This window comes from Camelus bactrianus, chromosome 3, assembly GCF_048773025.1.
Source record: "Camelus bactrianus isolate YW-2024 breed Bactrian camel chromosome 3, ASM4877302v1, whole genome shotgun sequence".
NCBI classification, from domain to species: Eukaryota; Metazoa; Chordata; class Mammalia; order Artiodactyla; family Camelidae; genus Camelus; species Camelus bactrianus.
This window is the reverse complement of record NC_133541.1, coordinates 111,373,728-111,395,693: the sequence shown is the minus strand read 5'-3', so window position 1 is coordinate 111,395,693 and position 21,966 is coordinate 111,373,728. Positions and strand designations below refer to the sequence as shown.

At 44.5% G+C, this 21,966-nt stretch overlaps 1 protein-coding gene across 2 annotated transcripts in view; it reads right to left on the bottom strand.

The window, feature by feature from the left end:
* Positions 1 to 21,746, bottom strand: part of LARP1 (La ribonucleoprotein 1, translational regulator) — a 90,984-nt gene extending 69,238 nt beyond the window's left edge. The window contains exons 1-2 of one of the 2 annotated variants that reach the window (XM_074360977.1): positions 21,646 to 21,746; positions 11,861 to 12,086 (exon numbers count right to left, since the gene is read on the bottom strand). In XM_074360977.1, coding sequence (XP_074217078.1) covers positions 11,861 to 11,885 — 25 coding nt within the window. In that variant the 5' untranslated portion in view covers positions 11,886 to 12,086; positions 21,646 to 21,746. Of the gene's footprint in view, positions 1 to 6,528; positions 6,797 to 11,860; positions 12,087 to 21,645 lie in introns of those variants that run through there. The other variant, XM_074360978.1, reaches the window with a different exon arrangement.
* Between the last annotated feature and the right edge of the window lie 220 nt (positions 21,747 to 21,966).

The following is a 21,966-nucleotide window of genomic DNA, read 5'->3' as shown; positions in this document are numbered from 1 at the left end:
GAATTCCCCATCCCCCTGCTGTCTTCTGTGCCTGGTGATCCGTGGTTTGGATGAGCAAATGGTAGACTCCCCCTGACTGTGCAAGATGCTCCCCACTCTCTGCTGGTCTCTGAAAATAAACCCTTCCTGGTCCAGACAGAGAAGAGAGCCACACCTGTCCCCTGACCCCATTAGTGGAACTCCTCTGAGTCCCCTGCACGCTCAGCTCCCCCTGCCCCCACATCAGCCTCTGGGGGGAAAGCATTCCTAGCTTGCTGAATTATCCAGTCTTCCCGAAGCTCCCAGTCCTTACACTACGGTCGGGGCTCATGCAGAAGGCAGGGGACTCCAGCAACAGGAGTGCGGCAGCCTCCCGGCTGGAGGAGGGGAGAAATGCTGGGAAAGGGAGAGTGTGGGAGGCTGGAGGCATATCCTGAGGTGTCCGGATTGCCAAGCCCTGGAGGTGGCACCCAGCCTTGTGTGCAGTGGGGAAACACCACAGGCCTTGAAGCAGAAGACATGGTCAGAATTTACGGTAAGAACGTGTCTGGGCTCCATGGAAGGCAGAGTGGAGCAGAGAGAGACTGGGGGCTGTGAGAGAAATGCAGGCCAGAGATCATGACATGGCAGTAGGGACAGCAAAGAGGAGGAGTTTAGGAGGTCAGCTGCAGGCAGGGTGACTGACCGACTGGCTGTTGCACCACAAAACTGACTATGTCGCCCTGCTGGGTGACTGGGATTCTACTGCGCGGGACAGAGGGTTTGTTGCTGTAGAGAGAAAGACCCCAAAGGAGAGTGGAGAAAAGAGTCTCAGGCTTAGAGACAAATACATTAAAATTCCTTCAGCAATTCTTCTATTTCCTTAAACTTTCTCATTGTGCAAATACTGTATGATATCACTTACAAGTGGAATCTAAAAAACACAACAGGAAGGGATAAACTGGGAGCTCGAGATTTGCAGATACTGACTGGTATAAATAAAATAGATGAACAAGTTTATGCTATATAGCACAGGGAACTATATTCGATATCTTGTAGCAGATCACAGTGAAAAAGAATACGAAAACGAACATATGTGTGTTCATGTGTGACTGAAGCATTGTGCTGTACACCAGAAATTGACACCACCTTGTAAGCTGACTATACCTCAATTAAAAAAAAAGTAAAAAACACAACAAACTAGTGAATATAACAAAAAAAGAAGCAGACTCACAGATACAGAGAACAAACCAGTGGTTACCAGTGTCGGGAGGGAAGCGAGGAGGGGAGTAAGAGGCATCAACTCTTAGGTATGAACTAAGCTACAAGGATATATGGTACGACACAGGGAATATAGCCAGTATTTTATAGTAATTATAAATGGAGTATAAGCTTTAAAAACTGTGAGTCATTATATTATACACCTGTAACTCATGTAACATTATACAACTATGATCAATAGGACAAAGAAAACTTTCTCATTTTGTCCTCCCAACATCCATGCATCATGGGCTCTGTTTTGTGGCTGAGGTCGTGGAGGCTGTGTCAGACCTAGGGCCTCGCGTTCAGGTCTGCTGACTCTTGGCCCCATGCTTGGCTACAGAAGACTGCTTTCCTGAAACAGCCGGCAGACACAGGTAGCAGGAAGTTCATCCCGCCCAGGTGCTTCCCCCCCACCTCCCCCGGACTTCACAGCCCCAAACCTGTCACCAAATGCAGTGTGCCTCAGGTCCCTTGCTCTAGGCCTTGGCTTGGCTTTAGGTCACAAGAAGAGTGGGCAGGTCCAACTGAAGGTTTTTAACATTCAGATATGAACAAAACAGGTGAACCCTTTTTTAAAAGGGATCTCACTGGACCCACCATCAAGAACTCAAATAAAAAACCTACAGGGTGGAGTGGCGGGGGAGGGTACAGCTCAGTGGTAGGGTACACGCCCCTTAGCCTGCATGAGGTCCTGAGTTTAATCCGTAGTACATCCATAAAAAACAAAAATTAAAAACAAATAAATAAGCCTAATTACCTCTCCCACCCTCACCCACCAAAAAACCCCATAAAAAACAAATAAAAACCCTGCTCGGGTTGAGGAAGATGTGATGGACTCAGAGGCTCTCTGGTTGGACGGTGGTCCTGCCTGCCCCACACTTTGGCCACCTCTATGACACTCCCCAATGCCCAGGGTTCCATGGCCCACAGTTTGCAAACCACAGACACTTGCTTCAACATCGTAGAGCAAGGGAGTCTTGGCCTGAGGCCACAGATAGAATGCAGGGTGTCTCTGAGCTTGGATGGAAAAAAAAACTCCATCTTTATTGTCACTAACCTCTAACTCAAGTTAAATATTTGAATGTAGGCAGTGACCACAGTAGTACTGATGGTTCCTGTGACGGTGTCACCATGAGAAATCACAGATATTTTTGTATCACATTACAAATTACATCAAGGATCTTCCAAAATTTCTTGTATGTTCATTATGACTGTAAAATTACAATAGTTATGGTATTTGCAGTCCAATCTCATTCTCAATGTCTTAATAAAAACATATTATTATATTATAAAAAATTAAAAAATATCTTGATAACTCTATTTCAGTATGACTGATTTCCCTTGAGTCCTATGTGTTTTCTTTTACGCATTTAAAAACATTCTGAGAAAGGCCTGTCAGCTTCTCCAGATAGCAGAGGAATCCATGGCATTAATAAGGTTAAGAACCCCTGTCCTAGGACTTCTCTTCCAGAACAGAGGGGACTGGGGAGCTTGTTGCCAAAAGAGGGCATGTAGGACCCAGGATCCCAGGAGGCAACGTGCCCTCTCTGAGCCTGAGGAAAATGAGACAGGAAACTGGGGCAGAAGCAAAGGGACTCTGAGAAGTGGAGCAGAAGCCAACAGGTCACCCAGCAGGGCTCAGTCTAGCAGGACAGAACTGAATCCCTGAGCCCCAAGCCCAGCCAGGCTTCTTGGGGGAGCCAGGACTCCTGGATCCTCGGCTTGCTTGTCATTTTCACTTCCGTTCTCAACTTCCTTCTCTGAGCTAATAGAGTGGAGGCAACAGTGGCTTCAAGGTCAAGAGACCTTGCTTCTGGATCTGACTCTTTCTCATCTTGCTGAGTGACTTCGGACAAGTCATCTCCCCTTCTGAGCTCAGTTTTCATACCTGTGTAATTTCTGGCATCAGTACTGCTATAACCCTCTGCCACTTGTTTAGCTGAGCAATCTCATTCAAGATCTGTAGCCTCTCTGAGCCTCAGCGCTCTCATTTATAAAATGGGAATGATAAAATGGGCTACTGTAAGGATGAAATGAGGTAAAGAATTTAGAGCACCTAGCACAATCTTTAGAGCACAGTAGGAACTCCATAAATGTGGCTCCTCAACCAAAGTGCCTCTAAGCTTCATGATGACTGGAGAAAACCTCGACTGCCACTGCACCCCAGTCCCTCCACCACAAACTTATTCTTCTGTGAGGTTTGAGACCTCAGTGTCCATGGAGCTCTAACTCAGATACCCAAGGCCCTCACACATGTGCACACACACCCTGCACACACTCTTGGGAGGATTTTGAGATGCCACAGCTGGTTACCAAGGAAAGATGTTTAGGAGGCTCCCTGGGGTACAGCTGTAACCTAGTGTTGGTTAGAAGAGACTCCTGCCCAGAGCAGGGAGGTGGCTAACATGACCTGTTGGGGGCCTTCACACTCTTAGAATTTTTCAACTTTAGTTTCCTTAGCTCACATGCACACACACGCACACTCTCACACACCATCTGCCCAAAGCCTGGACAAGAGTGGCTGCCTTTCCCTTTCCTGGGAAACTTCTGTTCTAGCTCTCACTCCACCTCACCTTCCTGCACTGTCACGACCCCTGAACTGCATTCCCTATGACTGAGCTCAGCAGGGAGCAGTGGGAGAGGGAAGGACAGGATGAGGAAGCTCAAATGAACAAACAGAAGGGGCTTGTACCTCAGCTGGGCCCCCAAAGCCAGGAGTAGCAATAGCCCCGTGCGCTCGGGGGAGTGGACGGGTGCCAAGCACTTGCTCATCCAGCATCCCCCTGGAGCCTCCTGCTGCCACATTTTCACCAAGAAGGTGGCAAGGGTGTGAGGGGCCCCATTTTATAGACGGAGAAACTGATCACAGGGTTCGCCCTGAATCAGTTTATCTAGCCCACTTGAATCTCTGAGTCTCTGTCCTAAGTTAAACCCAACATATCAACAGCAACAATAGCTACCAGTCAGTTAGTACTGCGGACACTCTCCCCACTCCATTTTAGAATTTAGAAGAGAGTGAAGTATAGCAAAGCAAAGTGACTTACACCCAAGGTCACCAGTAAGTCTTACAGTCTGCATTTGAACCCAACATCGTCTGACTCCAAAGTGGATGCTCTAACCACATACCATACTGCCTCACGCACTAGGGCCACATCCCAGGCTTGGGTTTCAGTTACAGGAGTCATTAGGAAACACCATTACTTGGCCATCATTAAAAAGTCCACAAACGATAAATGCTGGAGAGGGTGTGGAGAAAAGGGAAACCTCCTCCACTGTTGGTGGGAATGTAGTTTAGTATAGTAGTTACAGAAAACAGTATGGAGATTCCTCAAAAAACTAAAAGTAGACTTATCATATGATCTGGCAATCCTACTCCTGGGCATACACCCTGAGGGAACTTTAATTTGAAAAGACACAGGCACCCCAATGTTCATAGCAGCACTATTTACAATAGTCAAGACATGGAAGCAACCTAAATGTCCACTGACGGATGACTGGATAAAGAAGTTGTGGTATATTTATACAATGGAATACTACTCAGCAATAAAAAAAGAATAAAATAATGCCATTCGCAGGAACATGTATGGATCTGGAGATTGTCATTTAAACTCAAGTAAGCCAGAAAGAGAAAGAAAAATACCATATGGTATTACTTATATGTGGAATCTAAAAAAGTGAGACAAATGAACTTATTTACAAAACAAAAACAGACTCACAGACATAGAAAACAAACTTACGGTTACTGGGGGGTAAGGGGGTGGGAAGGGATGAATTGGGAGTTCGAGATTTGCAGATACTAACTACTACATATAAAATAGATAAACAAGGTTATACTGTATAGCACAGGGAACTATATTCAATATCTTGTAGTAATCTTTAGTGAAAAATATGAAAACAAATATATGTATGTACATGTATGACTGAACTATTATGCTGTACACCAGAAATTGACACAATATTGTAAACTGACTATACTTCAATAAAAGAAAGAAAGAAAGAAAGAAAGAAAACACCATTACTCAGTGAGCTGTTTTCCCGTTTTTTGTTTATGAGTCTGCATTTCAAAAAGTCCCAATAAATGGTATTTTGAAAAAGGAAAAGAACTCAAGCAACAAGCAGTCATGATTCAATCATAATCAGAATAAATCTTTATCCATGGCAGTCACATTTTACAAAACATCCATTACTCTATTTCATTGATTTGAAAATGCAGGTTTATGAATTCTTTTAATCTTTAAATTTGAGGTGCATCTTAAAATCTCTGGAATCCAAGCTCCCATGAAAGACACTATTTCACTTGGCCCTAAGAACAATGCTGGTAGGCAAGCATTGCCAAGATTACAGTGACCACTTTACAGCTGGGAAAATTGAGGTTCAAAGAGGTTAGGTGACTAGCCTCAGGTCACAGAGCCAGTCAGTGCAGATTAGCCCTGTCTCCTGATTGCAAGCTGTGTCCACCGTATACTCCTGGCTTCCAGGCCTTGTGTTCACACTAACCTGTTCCCATCACCCCCCCTAACCAGCCCCCCAGCAGAGACTTGAGGGAGACCTCAGTTCCCCCATCCAGGGTTCCCCAGCCTCAGTCAGAGAGGGGATGAACCCAGTGTGAGGACTTGTGGGAACAGTCCAGCCCCACAGGGGAAGTTTTCAGACCAAAGGATCCCACTGTCAAGAATGCATCCCATGCAGGAGGCAGTGTTGGTAGAGACCAAAGCTGGGCTGGGGATGTGAAGGCAGTATTTCTGCCTCATACCCTCATAAACCATACAAGCTAGATCTAGAAGCTTCCCACCTAGGGTCCTCATTCTCTGGAATTACAAATGCCCTAGTTCTCATATTTCAAAAGGGCCAAATGAAAATCAAATATTGGCTCTAGATAAGACCTCAGAGACAGGCTAAAACACCATATGTCTTCGCTTTGGCTAAACTTACATCAGCTCAGCAGTACTGCCAGGGTTTGTTCCTGCTGACCAGACAACACTGATTGGTTGTGATAGGGCCCCAATTAACATACAAGGGGAAAAACCAATTAACGACTTCTTATGTAACAGGTACAGCTTGGCAGACAAAAATCTTTCAAAACGAGGGGTGTGATGGGGGACACTAATAAAAGGGGCAAGCTGACATGAAGTCTGAGCTCCTCATTTTCCCAGATGGGACACATGAGGTTCAGAGAGCTGGGGTGACTTGCTCAAGGTCACATAACATGGCTGGAACCAGCACCCGAGTTTTCGCCCCTCAGGACAGGCATCTTCCCACCACACCCTGTGTGCTGAGGTTCAAGAAGGCCAGAGCGGCAGGACTCACCAGGGTTGCTGAAGGGGGTCAGGACAGGGAAATGGCTTCTCCCTGGCACCTGTCGGCTCCTTCCTGGCGGGCAGCTGCCAAGGCCACGCTGCCTTTCCTCCCTGGGCGTCGGCCAGGGCAGCTAGGCATGAGAGCGCTGGGTAAGGCGGAGGCGGCCTCCCTGAAGAAAGCGCCCCCCAGGACATGGAGTGACCGGGCCTGGGGTCACGGCGTGGCCACGGAGGGCGTAGCTACCGCTAGCGTGTACAGTTGCCTCCTGGCATCCGCCCGGGAGCTCTCCAGGTGGCAGGGCTGGTTTTCCTGCCAGTTGCTGGGTGCCTTTAAGAGAACGATGGCAGTTCATTGGCTGAGCAAGGCTCCCCCTACCTCTTCACCTGAGCAGGTGAGGGCTGTTAGGCTATGGGCAGAATGGGGAGTAAACAAACCGTGGCAACCAGCTGGCTCTCCCCTCCTCCACAGCCCTGGTCCTGGCTTCCTTCCTCTTCCTCCTTTCCCACCCCCAACTCTGGGAACGACCTGGGAGTAAAGAAAGGGCAAAACATTCTGCAACATGCTTAGTGCTGTTCAGTTTAGGAAGCTTCATTATTTCACAGTCACCCTAGACCAGAGTTAACAGTACGCCTGCTCTTTCAGATGGAAAACCTGTGCTTGGAAAGGTGAAACAGATCCTTGAGTTCATTCCTTCTTGGAAGGAATGCTAATAGAGTAGGATGCTGTCAGCACCCAACCCTGAGTCCCCTGCCTTTGACTTCCCCATACAGTGGAATTGCAAGCGCAAAGGCTCTGAGCAGGTGTGTTTGGAAAAAAGAAAGAAAGCCACTGTAGCTACAGTCTAATCCCCACCCTTGTTTAATAGATAAGGAAATGATGCAGAGAGATGACTTGCTCAAAGTCCCCTCCTGCAAATCTCTCCTTCCTTTTCTTTATCCTCGTGTATTAGGGGCGGAAACTGAAGTCTGGAGCTCATCAGCATACGTGGGTTACCAACGCAGCGATCATCCCACTAGCCTACGTTGCTAAAACCTCCTGTTTCTCCACTCTCTAGACACCTGTTTACTCCCGGAGGGCAAAAACTATGATTTCTAAGAGCAGATCACACTGAAGAACCAAATCCTGACCAACAGGATACAGTAAGGACCTTCCTACGAAGTTGAAAGCTGAAGGTCCTTTCAACTTTCATTGTCAGAATTTTTCACTCTAATGTTTAAACAGAGCTGCCTGTTTTCAGTCATCATATTGTCAGTAGTAGCATTGGAATTGTTGTTCTGAGACTGTTGGATGGGTAGTGTGGCATAAAACAAGTGAGTTATTACGTTGCTGGTGTTGAGAACCAGGACTTGATGTCAGAGAAAGGAAATACAAATGAAAGATGAAAGGGGTTAAGTGAAAACCCTATAATTCTGGATTTGAAATGGAAGTTTCAGAGTGAATTTCTGATACAGCTGATCTGAAAACAGACATCATATTGCCTACCTCTGCCTACTGTTTTCACATCTACAAACAAAGCCCAACACTTTAAGAAGCACCTTTACTGCCTAGACCGCGGTCTCTAAATACTGTTTCTCACTAAAAGGAACCAGAGCTCCTCAAAAAAATAATAATAATAATAATACACAGAAACAAACTCACAGACATAGAATACAGACTTGCAGTTGCCAGAGGGGAGGGGGGTGGGAATGGATAAACTGGGAGTTTGAGATTTGTAGATACTGACTGGTATATGTAAAATAGATAAACAAATTTATACTGTATAGCACAGGGAAATATATTCAATATCTTCTAGTAGCTCATGGTGAAAAAGAATATGAAAATGAATATATGTACATTCAAGTATGACTGAAGCATTGTGCTGTGCACCAGAAATTGACACAACATTGTAAACTGACTATACTTCAATTAAAAAAAATACAAATACATAGCTAATACCAGCTTTGGGACAAAAAACGCACAATATATACTTACGCTATCTTTTAATGCCAAAAATCAAGGAAGCTAATCATGGCAAAGAGACACAGGAAGCAACGGAAAAGTCTCCCATTGGCCAAATTCAGAACAATTTGAGGATCAGTAAATAAGTGCAATGAGTTGGAAAACATCAGATATATTTTAATCCACGAGTTCACAGGGATATTTTTAAAACAAACAAAAAACCCTCAGTGATCATCTTCAGAAGATATTAAGAAATCAGTTCATTATTTTGAAAACTGGTAAATAAAGGGACACAATTAAGTATTTATTCTGTCTTTCCTGTAAGAACTATGCCTCAGGCCACCAAAGATTAAAAGAGAGGAAGCCGCTCTTTACATAAGCGTTCCCACAAATTAAATGAACAGGGAATGAAGAAGGACTGACTCGGAATATCATCATTTGTTATGAATTAGTTGATCTAACTCAAAATATTACAAAAAAGAAACAACCAGACAAAATGGGCCTTCTGATGGAATTAAATACCACCTCTTATGAAGAAATCATGCCTCCAAAGTCAAGCAGAAGTCTGATCAAGCCTTTAGACTCAGGGGTGGGCAAATAGTCTTTCTAAAGGGCCAGGTAACAAATACTTTAAACTTTACAGTTATATAGTCTGTAGTCTCTGTTGTAGCTATTCAACTCTGCTGTTGCAGCACAGAGAGCAGCCATAGGCAAGAACTAAACAGACGGGCATGCTGTGTTCCAACAAAATTTTGTTTACAAACAAGAGTAGGGGCTGGATTTGGCTCATGGACCATAGTATGTCAATCCATGTACTTGATCTCACTTCCAGTTTACAGGAAATAACAGGGACTGAGGAACGAATGAAATGACACCACACAGAGCCGCAGTAAGCAAAAGCTAAACTAGGGAAGTCTAACAGAAAAATCAATCTAATTTCTTCAATAAACATCAAGATACTAAGAAAGAGAGCAAGACAGGGATGAGGGAGGTAACTACAGACTAAAAGGAACTTAAGAAATATTAACGGATCACAATGTATGGAACTTGTTTGAATCCCAATTCAAACCAATATAAAGAACAAAATTATACTGTAATTGGAGAAACATGAACACTGACACAAATATTTGATCATATTAAGGAATTCCTCTTGACATGTGGTGCCATATGATGATGTACTGTGGCTATATTTTAAAAGAGGCGTTCTGATCTTTCATAGAGATATTTGCTGAAATATTTACATATGAAATGTATGATATTTGGGATTTGGTTAAAACTAATGGGTGGTGGAATATAAAGGGAACAAAGTTGGTAAAGAATCAGTAATTGTTGAAGGTGGATGACAGGTTCAGTAGAAGTTCATGATACTATCCTTTCTACTATTGTGTAAATACTTGAAAATTTCCACTATGAAAAGTTAAAATATGTTTATATCATTTCACACCCAACCACTTGACAAAATTTTAAATCTGACAAAGTCCAATTTTGGAAGGATATGGGGAAAGGGTAGCTCTTACAGACGGTGGGAATGTAAATTCCTACAACAGCTTTTGAGAGGCATTTGTGTACATCCCATGATCTAAAAACCCCACACCTGGATACATACTAAGAGAAACTTGAAAAATGGAAAACAATCAAAATGGATAAATTATGGTATCTTCAGACGAAGGGAATCTCTGAAATGTAGAGATATGGAAATGGCAACTACTTGTGAAGCTGGGAAATGCAGCCCCATCAGCACAGCTTCAGCTCAACAGATACTGACCTGCTGTCTGTCCACTCTGGGCCAGGCCCTCCACTAAGTGCTGGGGATACAGAGGTGATATCCCTCCCGGGGCTCTAGATATCAGAGCTACAGGGAGCCTAACATATCACCTAGCCCAACCTACCCATTTCACAGATGCAGAAAATGAGGCCCAGAAAAGTTAACCAACTTGCCAAGGGCACACAGATGGTTCATGGAAGAACCAGGAACTGAGCCAAGTCTTTGATGCTCAGAGAATCAGGAGATCTTGGAGCCACACATTCTTAACTTGAATCCTGGCTCTGAAACTCACTAGCTGTGATCTTGGCCAAGTTATTTAATGTGTCTTTCCTCCGAAGGATAATAATATCTACTTCAGGGGTTGATGTGAGGATTAAATGAAATGATATACATAAAGTTCTTAACTCAGTGACTGAAAAGAAATAAGACCTTAATAGATCGGTTATTTACTTTTATTATTGATATAAAGTAAGGCCTTGGCAAAAGGGCAAAATGCTACATTCTATATTACTTTCTAAATAGTTGACTCCAGGGGTGGGTATAGCTCAGTGGTAGAGCACATGCTTAGCATGCATGAGGTCCTGGGTTCAATCCTCAGTACCACCATTGAAAAATAAAAAGGTTAATCTCACATTTCTTAGAGCTGGTATGGCCAAGGCTCTGTACCAAGTTGAAGGCTTGTCCCAAGAGTTAGCTGCTTCCTATTTCAGGCCCCTCGCCGCATGTAAGAGAATTTTCCCCACCCTCCCACTCTGCTGACTGTCTCTGCCCTCTGAGAGCCTTGCTAATAGCACAGATCTGTACTCTGTGGGGATTCTGCTCCACTACCCCGAGCCTCAGCTCCCTGTAAATTGACAATAATAGCAGAACCCTGAGGATTAAATGAACTAATGCCAAGTATATAGTAAGCCCTCAATATATGAGAAGTATGATGCTGACAATGCAAGACACCTGTCCCAGGGTGTCAGGCTCAGGAGCTACAAAAAAGAATCAACTGCATTTCTCACCCTCTAAGTGCTTCAGTCCAATGGCCACTCCTTCCTTCCCATTTCTCCCCATGCTGTCACATTTCAGGCCTGGATCAGGGTCCAGGAGGCCAAATGATTCTGACTGCTTTGCAGGGAGGCTACCAAGCCAAACCTCCTACACCTGAAACCACCCATATGCTCACCTCTGCTGGTGAGAACCCCATTCCCAGCTCTGCAGAATTGCTGACTATCTCCAGCTGCTGGAGCCAAAGCATCATATGCTCTGAATAATAAAGCCATCCAGAAAGTTCCCCATGGCAAGCTGGGCACCACGCTCCAGACTGCACCCTTGGAGCCAAGCAGCCAGAAATACCACAAAGGCCTGTGCTCAAAGCTGAGCTCCCATCCCCAACAGGATGGAGCCATGGAGTCCAGGGAGTTACAATCTCCATTCCCTTCTCTTTCCTGATGCCTTCTTCTCTCAATGAGACCATATGTATTTTTCACCCAAGACTATTTTTACAGAGCATAATAAAACATTCTCAGTAGATTCAGTGACCATTTGCCCCGATTTTTCCAGCCTTAGAAAGCAAAAGCCATTGAGGGTTAGCGAAAGACATGGTAAGACCAATATGAAGCGAAAGGAACCAGTTAAATATTTTTGGTTCACCTGTGGAAGCAGGCGTGGGTGGCATTGTTCTTTCAAGTGGATGTCCAAGTTGTAAACTTTGCAGGATGAGGGACACAGGATGCGGGTGGAAGGGACTGCTGGTCAGATGGTGTATTTGCTGTGCAGGTGAGCTCCTTAGGGGCAGGGGCTGAGCCCTATTCCCCACTGCACCCAGCACTCAGCACCAAACACAGTGCCTAGCCCTGAGCAGTCAGTCCAAAAACATCTGTCAAAGGAACAAAGTTACTCAGTTAGACAGTCAGCCCAGGGGTTTAAGATGCTTCTAGTGCACATTCTCATAACAGCCTGAACATTTCCTTCTCATAACTTATCATACTTGTAATTAAATAACTGCATGTGCAATTATTGAACATGTGGTCCTTGACAAGACTGTCAGCTCCCTGGAGGCAGGACTGCTCCCAGTGTTGTTCACCATATGTACCCTCAGTGCTTAGAATGGGATCTAGCATACAGTTGGCACTCAATAAATATTTGTTGAAGGAATAAATGAGCCTTGGTTCTGCCATCAGTGTGCTGTCACTCTGTTACCCTGGGAAAATGTTTTCCTCTCTAGTCCTCAGGTTTTCCACTTGCGTATTAGCGACAGGGCACAATGAATGATTTTCAAGCAACAAAACCCAATCTCTTAGTTTAGAAAAAAAGTTAAAAATAGAGTTGTTGCCGGGGGCATGCTCTGAGACAGACCCATCTGCATCTCTGGACCTCCACCCATGCAACAGCCCTCCAAGTGTTCCATGGAACCTTAGGGAGTTCCAGGGGGCAAAGTATGAAAACTATTAAATTCCATGATCTCTAAGGTCCCTAAGCAAACCTGTTTGTCTGCCTGAGATAATGTAAACATTTCAGTTCCTCCTGTCTATCCTTTATGTAGGTCAGTATTTCTCATATTGGCCAGCAGTCCCCTGTCTCAGGGACACCACTGATGTTTTTATGTAAAATACAGTTTCCGTGGCTCCACCCTAGTCCTACTAAATTTGAATCTCCAGGGAAGAGGCCAGGAATCAGCATTTTGAACAAGCAGCTTCCTGCCAGTTGATGGTTGTCCACTGAAGTGTTTGGGTTGTCCCCAACTAAGCTATTTCCACAGACCCTCACGAGGTATTTTATCCTGGAGCTTTCATTACAACTGTGCTTTTGAATGACCAGAGTGAGGCAAAAAAAAAAAAAAAAAAAAAAAAAAAGCAGGAATAGTCAGAAGAGCCCGGATAAATGAATCAAGGTTTGTCAAGTGGGAAGAGATCACAGTGAGCTCTTCAGGGGCCCTCGACAGACAGATCATCCTGGCGGCTCCATGCTCTGCAATCTCATAGTTTGTATCTGGAAGAAATCATCTGTGTATTTCTCTATTCTTCTGGAGTGGCATTGGCAACCTTAGGAATTATTTATTGAATTATCAGGTTTCTTATTAGTATATTAATGGATCCCTGGGAGTTAAAGAGTAAGCATGCCTGTAAGGCTGTCAAGGAAATTCACTGAAGACTTTGGAAATATGGTAGATTTTTGTCAGCTTCATGGAAAACAGCCATTCATTCATTTGTTCACTTTTTTCCACTCAACTAGCTAGACAGATTCATTGGTACATAAATTACTTCCTCTTTTTTTTCAGCTTTATTGAGATATAATTCTCACACCATACATTCACCCATTTAAAATGTAAATTCAATTGTTTTGATATATTAAGGGTGTACAACCCTCACACAATCAATTTTAGAATATATTTACCAACTCAAAAGAATTCTTGTACGCTTTAGCTATCACCTCCCAATCCTCCATGCCCTGAGCCCTAACCAACCACTAATTTACTTTCTATGTCTATGGATTTGCTTACTCTGGACATTTCATTTAAATGGAATCATACAATTGGTGGTCTTTTGAGACCAGCTTCTTTCACTTAGTGTAATGTTTCTGAGGTTCATCTACATTGTAGACTGTATCAATACTTCATTCCTTTTTATGGCTGAATAATATTCCATTGTATGGATATACTACATTGTGTTTATCAATTCACCAAGTTGATAGACACCTGGGTTGTTTTCATTCCTTGGCTATTCTGAATAATGCTGCTGTTTATATTTGCACACAAGTTTTTGTGTGGACATATTTTCTTTCCTCTGCTTTTGAAAGGCTCCTAGTCCAGCAGATGTAGATGCTAAAACAGGTACCTATATAATTACCTGTGCTGGTCAGATGCTGCAAGAGAGGGATGAGGCAACATGTGTGATGGTTAGAACCACATGTTTCTGCCATTACTAACTAAACGATCTGGGAGGCAAGCTTCTTCATCTTTCTGTCTGTCAGTTTTCTCATGTGTAAAATGGTATCAATATTTTCCTGACCTTATAGGACTGCTGTGAGGATTCCATAAGCAAATGCATGTTAGGGGCTTAGCCCCAAGCCGGGCACATAGTAAGCGCCTGATAAATGTTTGTCATTATCATTTGCACTCAGGAGATTACTAACAGTAAGTTTACTGATGGACCATGCACTGTAGCAGTAAAGTTTCATTAAACAAATGTTTCTTGAGCATTTATTATGAACTTGGCACTGTGAGAGAAATACAGTTGATCCAGACCTGGATCCTCCTGACAGGAGTCTGTAATCTGTAATCTGAATGGCAAGACTCACTGGCATACATCACCTCCATATACTGTGATTTGTTCTTTACTAAAGGACCCCCAAACTTCTGTGGGAGCCCTGGAGAAGGAACATTTTTTTTAAAGATACCTTTTTATTATGAAAATGTTCAAAACTACAGGAAAGTAGAAAGAATTATAAACTGAATGCTTACATATGATCACAAAAATTCAACAACTGTCAACATTTTACCATATTCACTTTATCTTACTATATGCCAAATTTGTGGCTGAACCATTTTAAAGTTAACTACAGATATTCTAACACTTCAGCCCCAAACACTTCAACATGCATTTCCAAAAAATAAAGATTCTCCTCCATAACCACAATACTCTTACCACACCTCACAAAATTAATAACTGCCTTATATCACCTAATCCCCAGTTCACAGTCAGATTTCCACCACTGTCTAAAAACACGGTCTTTACAGCTTTTTTAAAAAAAAAAAGAACCAAGATATAATCAGGAATCACATCTTACATTTAAATGTTATATTCTAGGATCTCTTTAAATATAGAACCTCCTTCCCCACTGCGTTTGCTTTGGTTTTATTTTCACATTGTCGACTTTTAAGAGATCACATCAGTGGTCTTATAAAGGATTCCGCATTCTGGACTTGTCTGATTGCTTCTCTGTGGGTTATATAATGTGTTCCACTATTCCCTGAAATTCTGGTAAACTGAAGCCAGCTCTAAAGACCTGATGAGGTTCAGGCTCAGTATTTTTGGCAGGACCCAAAATAGGTGGAGCTGGGTAGTCTACTGCATCCTACTGAGAGGTACCACCGCTGGTGACCCAAAGCACGACCCCTGGGTTAAAATGGTGACACACGGAGAGAGGAGGAAGGAAGTGGGGAGGAGGAAGGAAGTGGGAAGAAGGGAAACGTCTTCACAGGCAATGGCATCTAAATAGGGCTTGAAAGGGTGTGTAGGAGCCTACTGGGTGGAGAAAAGGGAAGGGGAAGGACCTTCCAGGTACAGAGGCACAGTGTTGGGAAAGAAAGCGCTGAGCTTCAGGAAGTAGGAGGTGGTAGCCAAACGTGGTTACTTGTTATAACAATAACAGCAGGCACTTAACGCCTATTAGAGTTTACTATGTTCCAGGAACTATGCTAAGTGATTCATTTAATTTCTCACACAGTCCTATGGAACAGATGTTGCTGCCCTCCTTTTAAGGGTGTGGAAATCACGATTTAGTGATAGGTGGTAACTTGCCAAAGGTTGTAAAGCCAGGAATAGGCAGACTCTGGATTTGAATCCAGGGGCTTGACTCCTGAGCCTCTGCTTTTAAAAGCACAAAGCTCTATGTTACGGTGACAGGACAAAAGAGTTGGAGAGGCAGGTTGGGGGTAGGTGGAAGAAGGCCTTCTCTGCCATTCTGAGGAGTTTGGGTGTTATTCCCAGGGCAGCAGGGAGCCAGAGAAGGTTTCTTCATAGGGGTGGGCATGGCTGTGCCTGAGAATGGGCACGGCTGCCCGGTGAAGGCAGAGTGGAGAGCTGCAGGGGTGAGCTGTTAGACGCATGGCTGGTGTCCCTCCAGGGAAGTTGGGCCCTTTGCACCACTGGGACAGAGAGCAGGTTGGGGAAGGAGTTGGGGGGAGGGCTAGGTTCCTCCTCCAACTAGACTAACCAAGAGTCCTGCCCTGCGCTGTGCACAGACACTGGATGCTCCACAAGAGCAGGGTGGGTGCGGCACCCACAGACACCCTCACCGTGCAAACAGCTCCAGTTTCTACCAAGTCAACCCTAAGGCCCAGTATTCTGTTGGCCAGATGGCGCTGGGATGTGAGCTGCAAAGACCAGGTGAAAGGATCAGCTTTAACCCGAGACCCAGAGAGGGAAAGTGACTGGCCCGAGATCACACAGTCAGATCGTGGCAGAGGCAGGACTAGAACTCAGGTCATGCCTCTTGATTCCAAGCCCGCTATTCTTTCAGGATGGACTTTATTTCAGAATCAAAGAGGAATCAGAATCAAAGAGGAATCAAGACACAATCACTGGCCGTGGGATGCCAACTGCTCTGGGGAATCCTTCATTTTTTTTTTCCACTAATAATTTCCCACATTGAGAATCCTCTTGGAGGGCTACAGGCACCTTTCCTGGCTGGCTGTTGCCACCACACAGCGCCTGAGTCAGCACACCTTGCACAACTGGTCAGCTCCAGGTGGCGGGGGCAGTACAAAGCCTGAGCCCGGCTGCTCACCCTTCAGCCTTCAGGCAGAGAGGGTGCATGGGTAGAATGCAGGAACACCTCTGGGATGCCTGAGTTCAAACCTCTGCCCTGGTACTCACTAGCTGTGCAGCCTTGAGCCTGTCACTCCCCCTCTCTGTGCTTCTGTTTCTTCATTTTTAGATCGATGAAAATAGCAGTGCTTCATACAGTTGGATGTGAGGATTAAATACCATAAACAGTGTTAAAGGGCTTAGTAAGGCTTACCTCAAGATAAAGGCTGGTATTACCATTCCCTTGGGGATCAGAAGTCATGGGTGCCTGCCATTAACTTATCTATTTATTGGACAAACCTTTCAGATGCTGCATAAAATCTGCTTCTTCCACGAAGTACACCTGGATTAACTGTGCTCAGTTTAAAGCCTCCTTGATTCCCAGAATTTAAAGCATACCTGGCATTATCTAAACTAACTGTAATTGGGGTGGAGGAAAGCAGATTGTGGTTGCCTCCCCACCGCCCCCCAGCACGAAGCCTGACTCAGAAGACCCGGGGTTGTACTCCAGGCCTGAGCTAGCTGCTGGCTAATTAGTTTGGGGTAAATCACTTCATCTCTGTGATAGTTTCTTCGATAAAATTAGGGTGATAATACCTGTTTTGCAAGCTGATAAAACTCAGATTCCTGACTATACTTTGAAAAGGGAAGGAAACAGGCAAAATGTTTTTTCCAAAGCATATTTAATAAATCAGGAAAGTGATGCTAATATACTGGGTTTATTTTTCTTTTCTAAATTTTATCTTATTTAAGAAGTTCAACAAGAAGATGCATTAATATATTCTCATGGTAAAAGATTCATAGCATAGTATTAATCAAAAAAGGGCAAGCTCTGTATATGAAATGTGACCCCAACTTTGTTAAAAAAATAAGTAAATAAATAAATACACTGAAAAAAAAACAAGCATAAGGAAATCCACCAACATGTTAACAGTCGGTAGGATTACAGATTATTATCTTCATTTTATTTTTCTATATTTTACATTTTGTTCTAATAAGGATGTATTATTTTTATAAACAGAAGAAAATTACAACTAAAGAAAAATAAAGAAAACCACAAGCTTTCTAAAAGGACCATCACTTTCTGGCGCCAAACAATTGCTGCCTGGTAGGATCTTCCAATTTTCCAAGAGAATCCAGAAATCTGGATCTTTTTGTGAAATCTCTTGATTTTTAAAGATCGACAGCTAATTCACAAGACGCATTTGACTAGTCTGCTGTTCACAATTTGTGACCTGCTACAGGAACACACTGAACTCTCTTCTTCCTCTGCACCTTTGTTTTTGCTATTCCACTGCCAAGAACACCCTACCACTCATGCAGGTTTCACGAACTCTACCTGTTCTATCAGGCCTGGCCGAAACACCACCTCTTCTGTGAGCATCCCCAGATGACCTCAGCTAGAAGTGACACTCCCTTCCAGGAGCTGGACCATTTAGTCCCCATCTCATATCATGGTTATTTTGATGAGTCCTATCTCTCCCGGTAGGCATTGAGCTCCTAAAATACAGCTGACCCCTGAGCTATGCAGGAGTTAGGGGCACCGATCCTCCATCCCTATAGCTGAAAATATGCCTGTAACTGTACAGCCGCCCTCTCTACCTGCAGTTCTGCATCTGCGGATGTTACCAACTGTGGACCATATAGTACTGTAATAGTATTTACTGAAAAAAATTCACATATAAGTAGACCCACACAGCTCAAACCTGTGTTGTCCAAGAATCAACTGTCTTCAACAAACATCATGGAGCACCTGCTTTGTTGAAGGCACCAGGCTAGGCACTGAGAATACAGCTGAGGGCAAGATGGATAGCCTTTGCCTTGATGGAATATAGTCTAGTACAGGGGACTAGATTTTTAACAAATCATTCCCAAGACACCTAATTCCAATCTGTGATGAGTTTTACGGAGTTAAGAAAGTTTCTAAAAGGAACTTAATTTAATCAGGAGGATTAAGCCAGTCACCAGGCAGCTTGGGGAAGCATTAGCACTTGGGCTGCCACCTAAGGCTGCACAGTTTGTATTCTGCACAAAGGTAACAGGTGGAGAGGGCAGGCCAGAGCAGAGACGCAGTCCTACCCAAGCTGGGCCAGTTTCTAATTTGCAAAAAGGCACTGTGCAGACCAGCAGGGGCAGTGTTTAGGTGTGTAGTTCCTCCTCCCATCTGACCCCCGTCAAAAAAAAACTGCTCTAAATAAACACAGACTGTTAAAAACAGTGATATCTGTCTGTCTGTCTGTCTGTCTCTCTATATATATCCTCAAGGGATGTCTCCCATACTCCCTTTCTACCAGAATAAATCCCCTAAAACCTTACTTTAGCAATTTTGAGAATCAAAGACGGCATCTCTGAGGAAGTGACAGAGGAGCCAAGATTGAAGGATAAGAAAGGGCCAGGCAGCCAAAGTATGAGGAACGGCAAGTACAAGGCCTCTGTGGAGAGAAGGTACCACAGATGAGGGACCTCATAAGCGGCCAGTGGGGCTGCAGTGCACACAGTGATGGGAGAGTGGCAAGGGTGGGCTGGATAGCATGTATGGCCTGGAAGGCCACATTAAGGGGTTCCATCCTCACCCTGAAATGTCTCATATTTCCTCCTCCCTGATCATGTTGTTTATGGGTGTCACTGCCCATAGGCACCCCCACAGAGCGAACAAAATAACAGAAACCACCTTTCCATGGCGCCTACCCTGAGCTACACACTGTACTGGGGCCACATGCCCAGTTCACTCTTCCTTCCCCATCTTCCTAAGGTAGGAAGGATTCTTTGATTCTAAATAAGCAGATGAGAAAACTGAGGCACAGAGAGGTTACCTGGCTAATAAGAGGTGGGTTGGGATCCCAGGTCTGTGATTGTAAGCCCTTCTTCTTGGCTGCCTTGTAACAAAGACTCTTGCAAAAAAACAGGCACAAGGAGAGCCTGGCTACTCAAAGTGGCATCTGGGGGCTTGTGGCATTGGCATCACCTAGAAGCTTGCCAGAAGTGTAGGCACTCCAGTTTCAGCCCAGCCCTACTCAATCACAACCTGCATTTTAAGATAAACAACCAGGTCCTATTGTACAGCACAATATCCTGTAATACACCATAATGGAAAAGGATGTGAAAAAGATTACGAATGTATGTGTAACTGAATCAATTTACTGTATACCAGAAACTAACACAATATTGTAAATCAACTATATTCCAATCTTTTTAAATTTGTATTTTACAAGAATCACGTACACATTACAGGCTGAGAAGCACTAGACAAAAGAGTAAGTCTAGAGAACAATCCAAGCAAAGCAGCATGTTGCCTTCACAGCCCTTAAAATACAGTCTAGTGTCTCAAAGGCCAAGTCTCTAGTGACTTGAAAACAACTTATTATGACCAAATTTGCCAGAATTGCCAACTGTTCCATCCATCCACTTGCCCTAGTTCTGTCTTCTATTGCAGCTCCAAAGGAAAGTCTGTGAGAGGCTACCACCACCTCCAGAGAGAGGCTGCTGTACACTCTGATTCTGGTCAGTTTCTTAGTATGGATCTACCCTCATACAGGAAGAAATCTAAAGCTGTTTGACCCTTCTCCTGGTTAATCACTGCTCCAAATCATCTTCCACTTGGGGTCCACTCTGATCCCCAGATCATTTTCTGGGACCCACTTTTCACCAGACAATTCCTTCTCTTAGCCTACATACCAAAGAAGACAGAATGGTTTGCCAGAAAAGATTACTAGGTGATAATACTCAGCCATAAAAAAGAATGAAATAATGCCACTTGCAAAATCATGGATGGACCTGGAGACTGTCACATTAACTGAAGTAAGAAAGAGAAAGTGATAAGATATCACTTATACGTGGAATCTTAAAAAAAAAAAGGGAGAGAGAGAGACAAAAGAACTTATTTACAAACAGAAACAGACTCACAGATACAGAAAACAAACTTGTGGTTACCAGGGGGTGAAAGGTGGTGGGGTGGAGGGATAAACTGGGAGTTCCAGATTTGCAGATACTAACTACTATATATAAAATAGATAAACAGCAAGGTCCTACTGTATAGCACAGGGAACAATATATTCAATACCTTGTAATAGCCTATAATGAAAAAGGATATGAAAAAAACAAATATGGAACTGAATCACTATGCTGTACACCAGAAATTAACATATTGTAAACCGACTATACTTCAATTAAAAAAAAAACTTTTTAATTAAAAAAAATTAGGTGAGAAAAATCCACATTTTCCTGCATTAAGGCCACATGTTATACGGCTGGGAAACTCCCACCTCCACTTCCCCCTTTCCATCTGAGAAATGGGTAGGATGAACTAGATTAGGAATCACTAAATCAGGGGTTTGGCAGGTAACACAAAGGACGGCCTAGGTGAAGCAGGAAGGAGTAATGGGGACAGTGGCAAATGAGAGGATGAATGCCTTGACTAAAAAAGGCAGCCCCACTCAGCATTAGGCTATTGTTGTCACGGTCCAGCGTCGGCATATACTCTTAATTATTAGAGATTGAGAATCAGATGTCCCCCACCCCTGTGAAATATCCTATGGTGTTTAAACACCGGAATCTGGTTAAAACTTAAATAAACACCACTTTGTGGGCCGAATAAAGATCAGATGCAGGCCAGATCTACCCGTGGGCCGCCAGTTTGCGATACCTAGCCTGAATGCCACCTAATGTTATGTGCAGGTTTATGATTCCATCCTATGCGCAGCTCTTCTAGAATGCTGCAAAGCGGCCTCGGTTAGGGCGACGAAATCCGCGCCTTCCGGGGCCCGTCGCCCCTCCCTACCGCGACGCCGCCCCCGCCGGTGCCCCTTCCCAGGCCGCTCAGGGAGCCGGCCGTGCGCAGGGACGCAGCCCTGCTCATGGTGGCGGTGCTTGACGGGTCGCACGGCGTCGGTCTCTTTACACCCTCCCTACCTGGTCGCCTGCTCTCCGGGCAACGCCGCAGCGATGACTCAACATTCCGGAGCCCAGGCGTGGAGTCGGGGGCGAGGAGCGGGGGCGAGGCGGGGGAGGGGAATGGGCGGGGCGGGGCGGGGCCAACGGAGGGGGGAGGGGAGCGAGGAGGAAGGAGAACAGAGGCGAAAGGGAGGGAGGCGGAGGGGTGGGAGAGGAGGAAGGGGTGGGGGAGGGGAGGGGAGGGCTCCCGGGGAGGCCGAAGCCCCAGCCCCGCCTCCTCCCGCTGCCCGCCGACTTAGGGCTGATCCTGGCAAACAGGCCGAAGAACAGCTGAGAGGG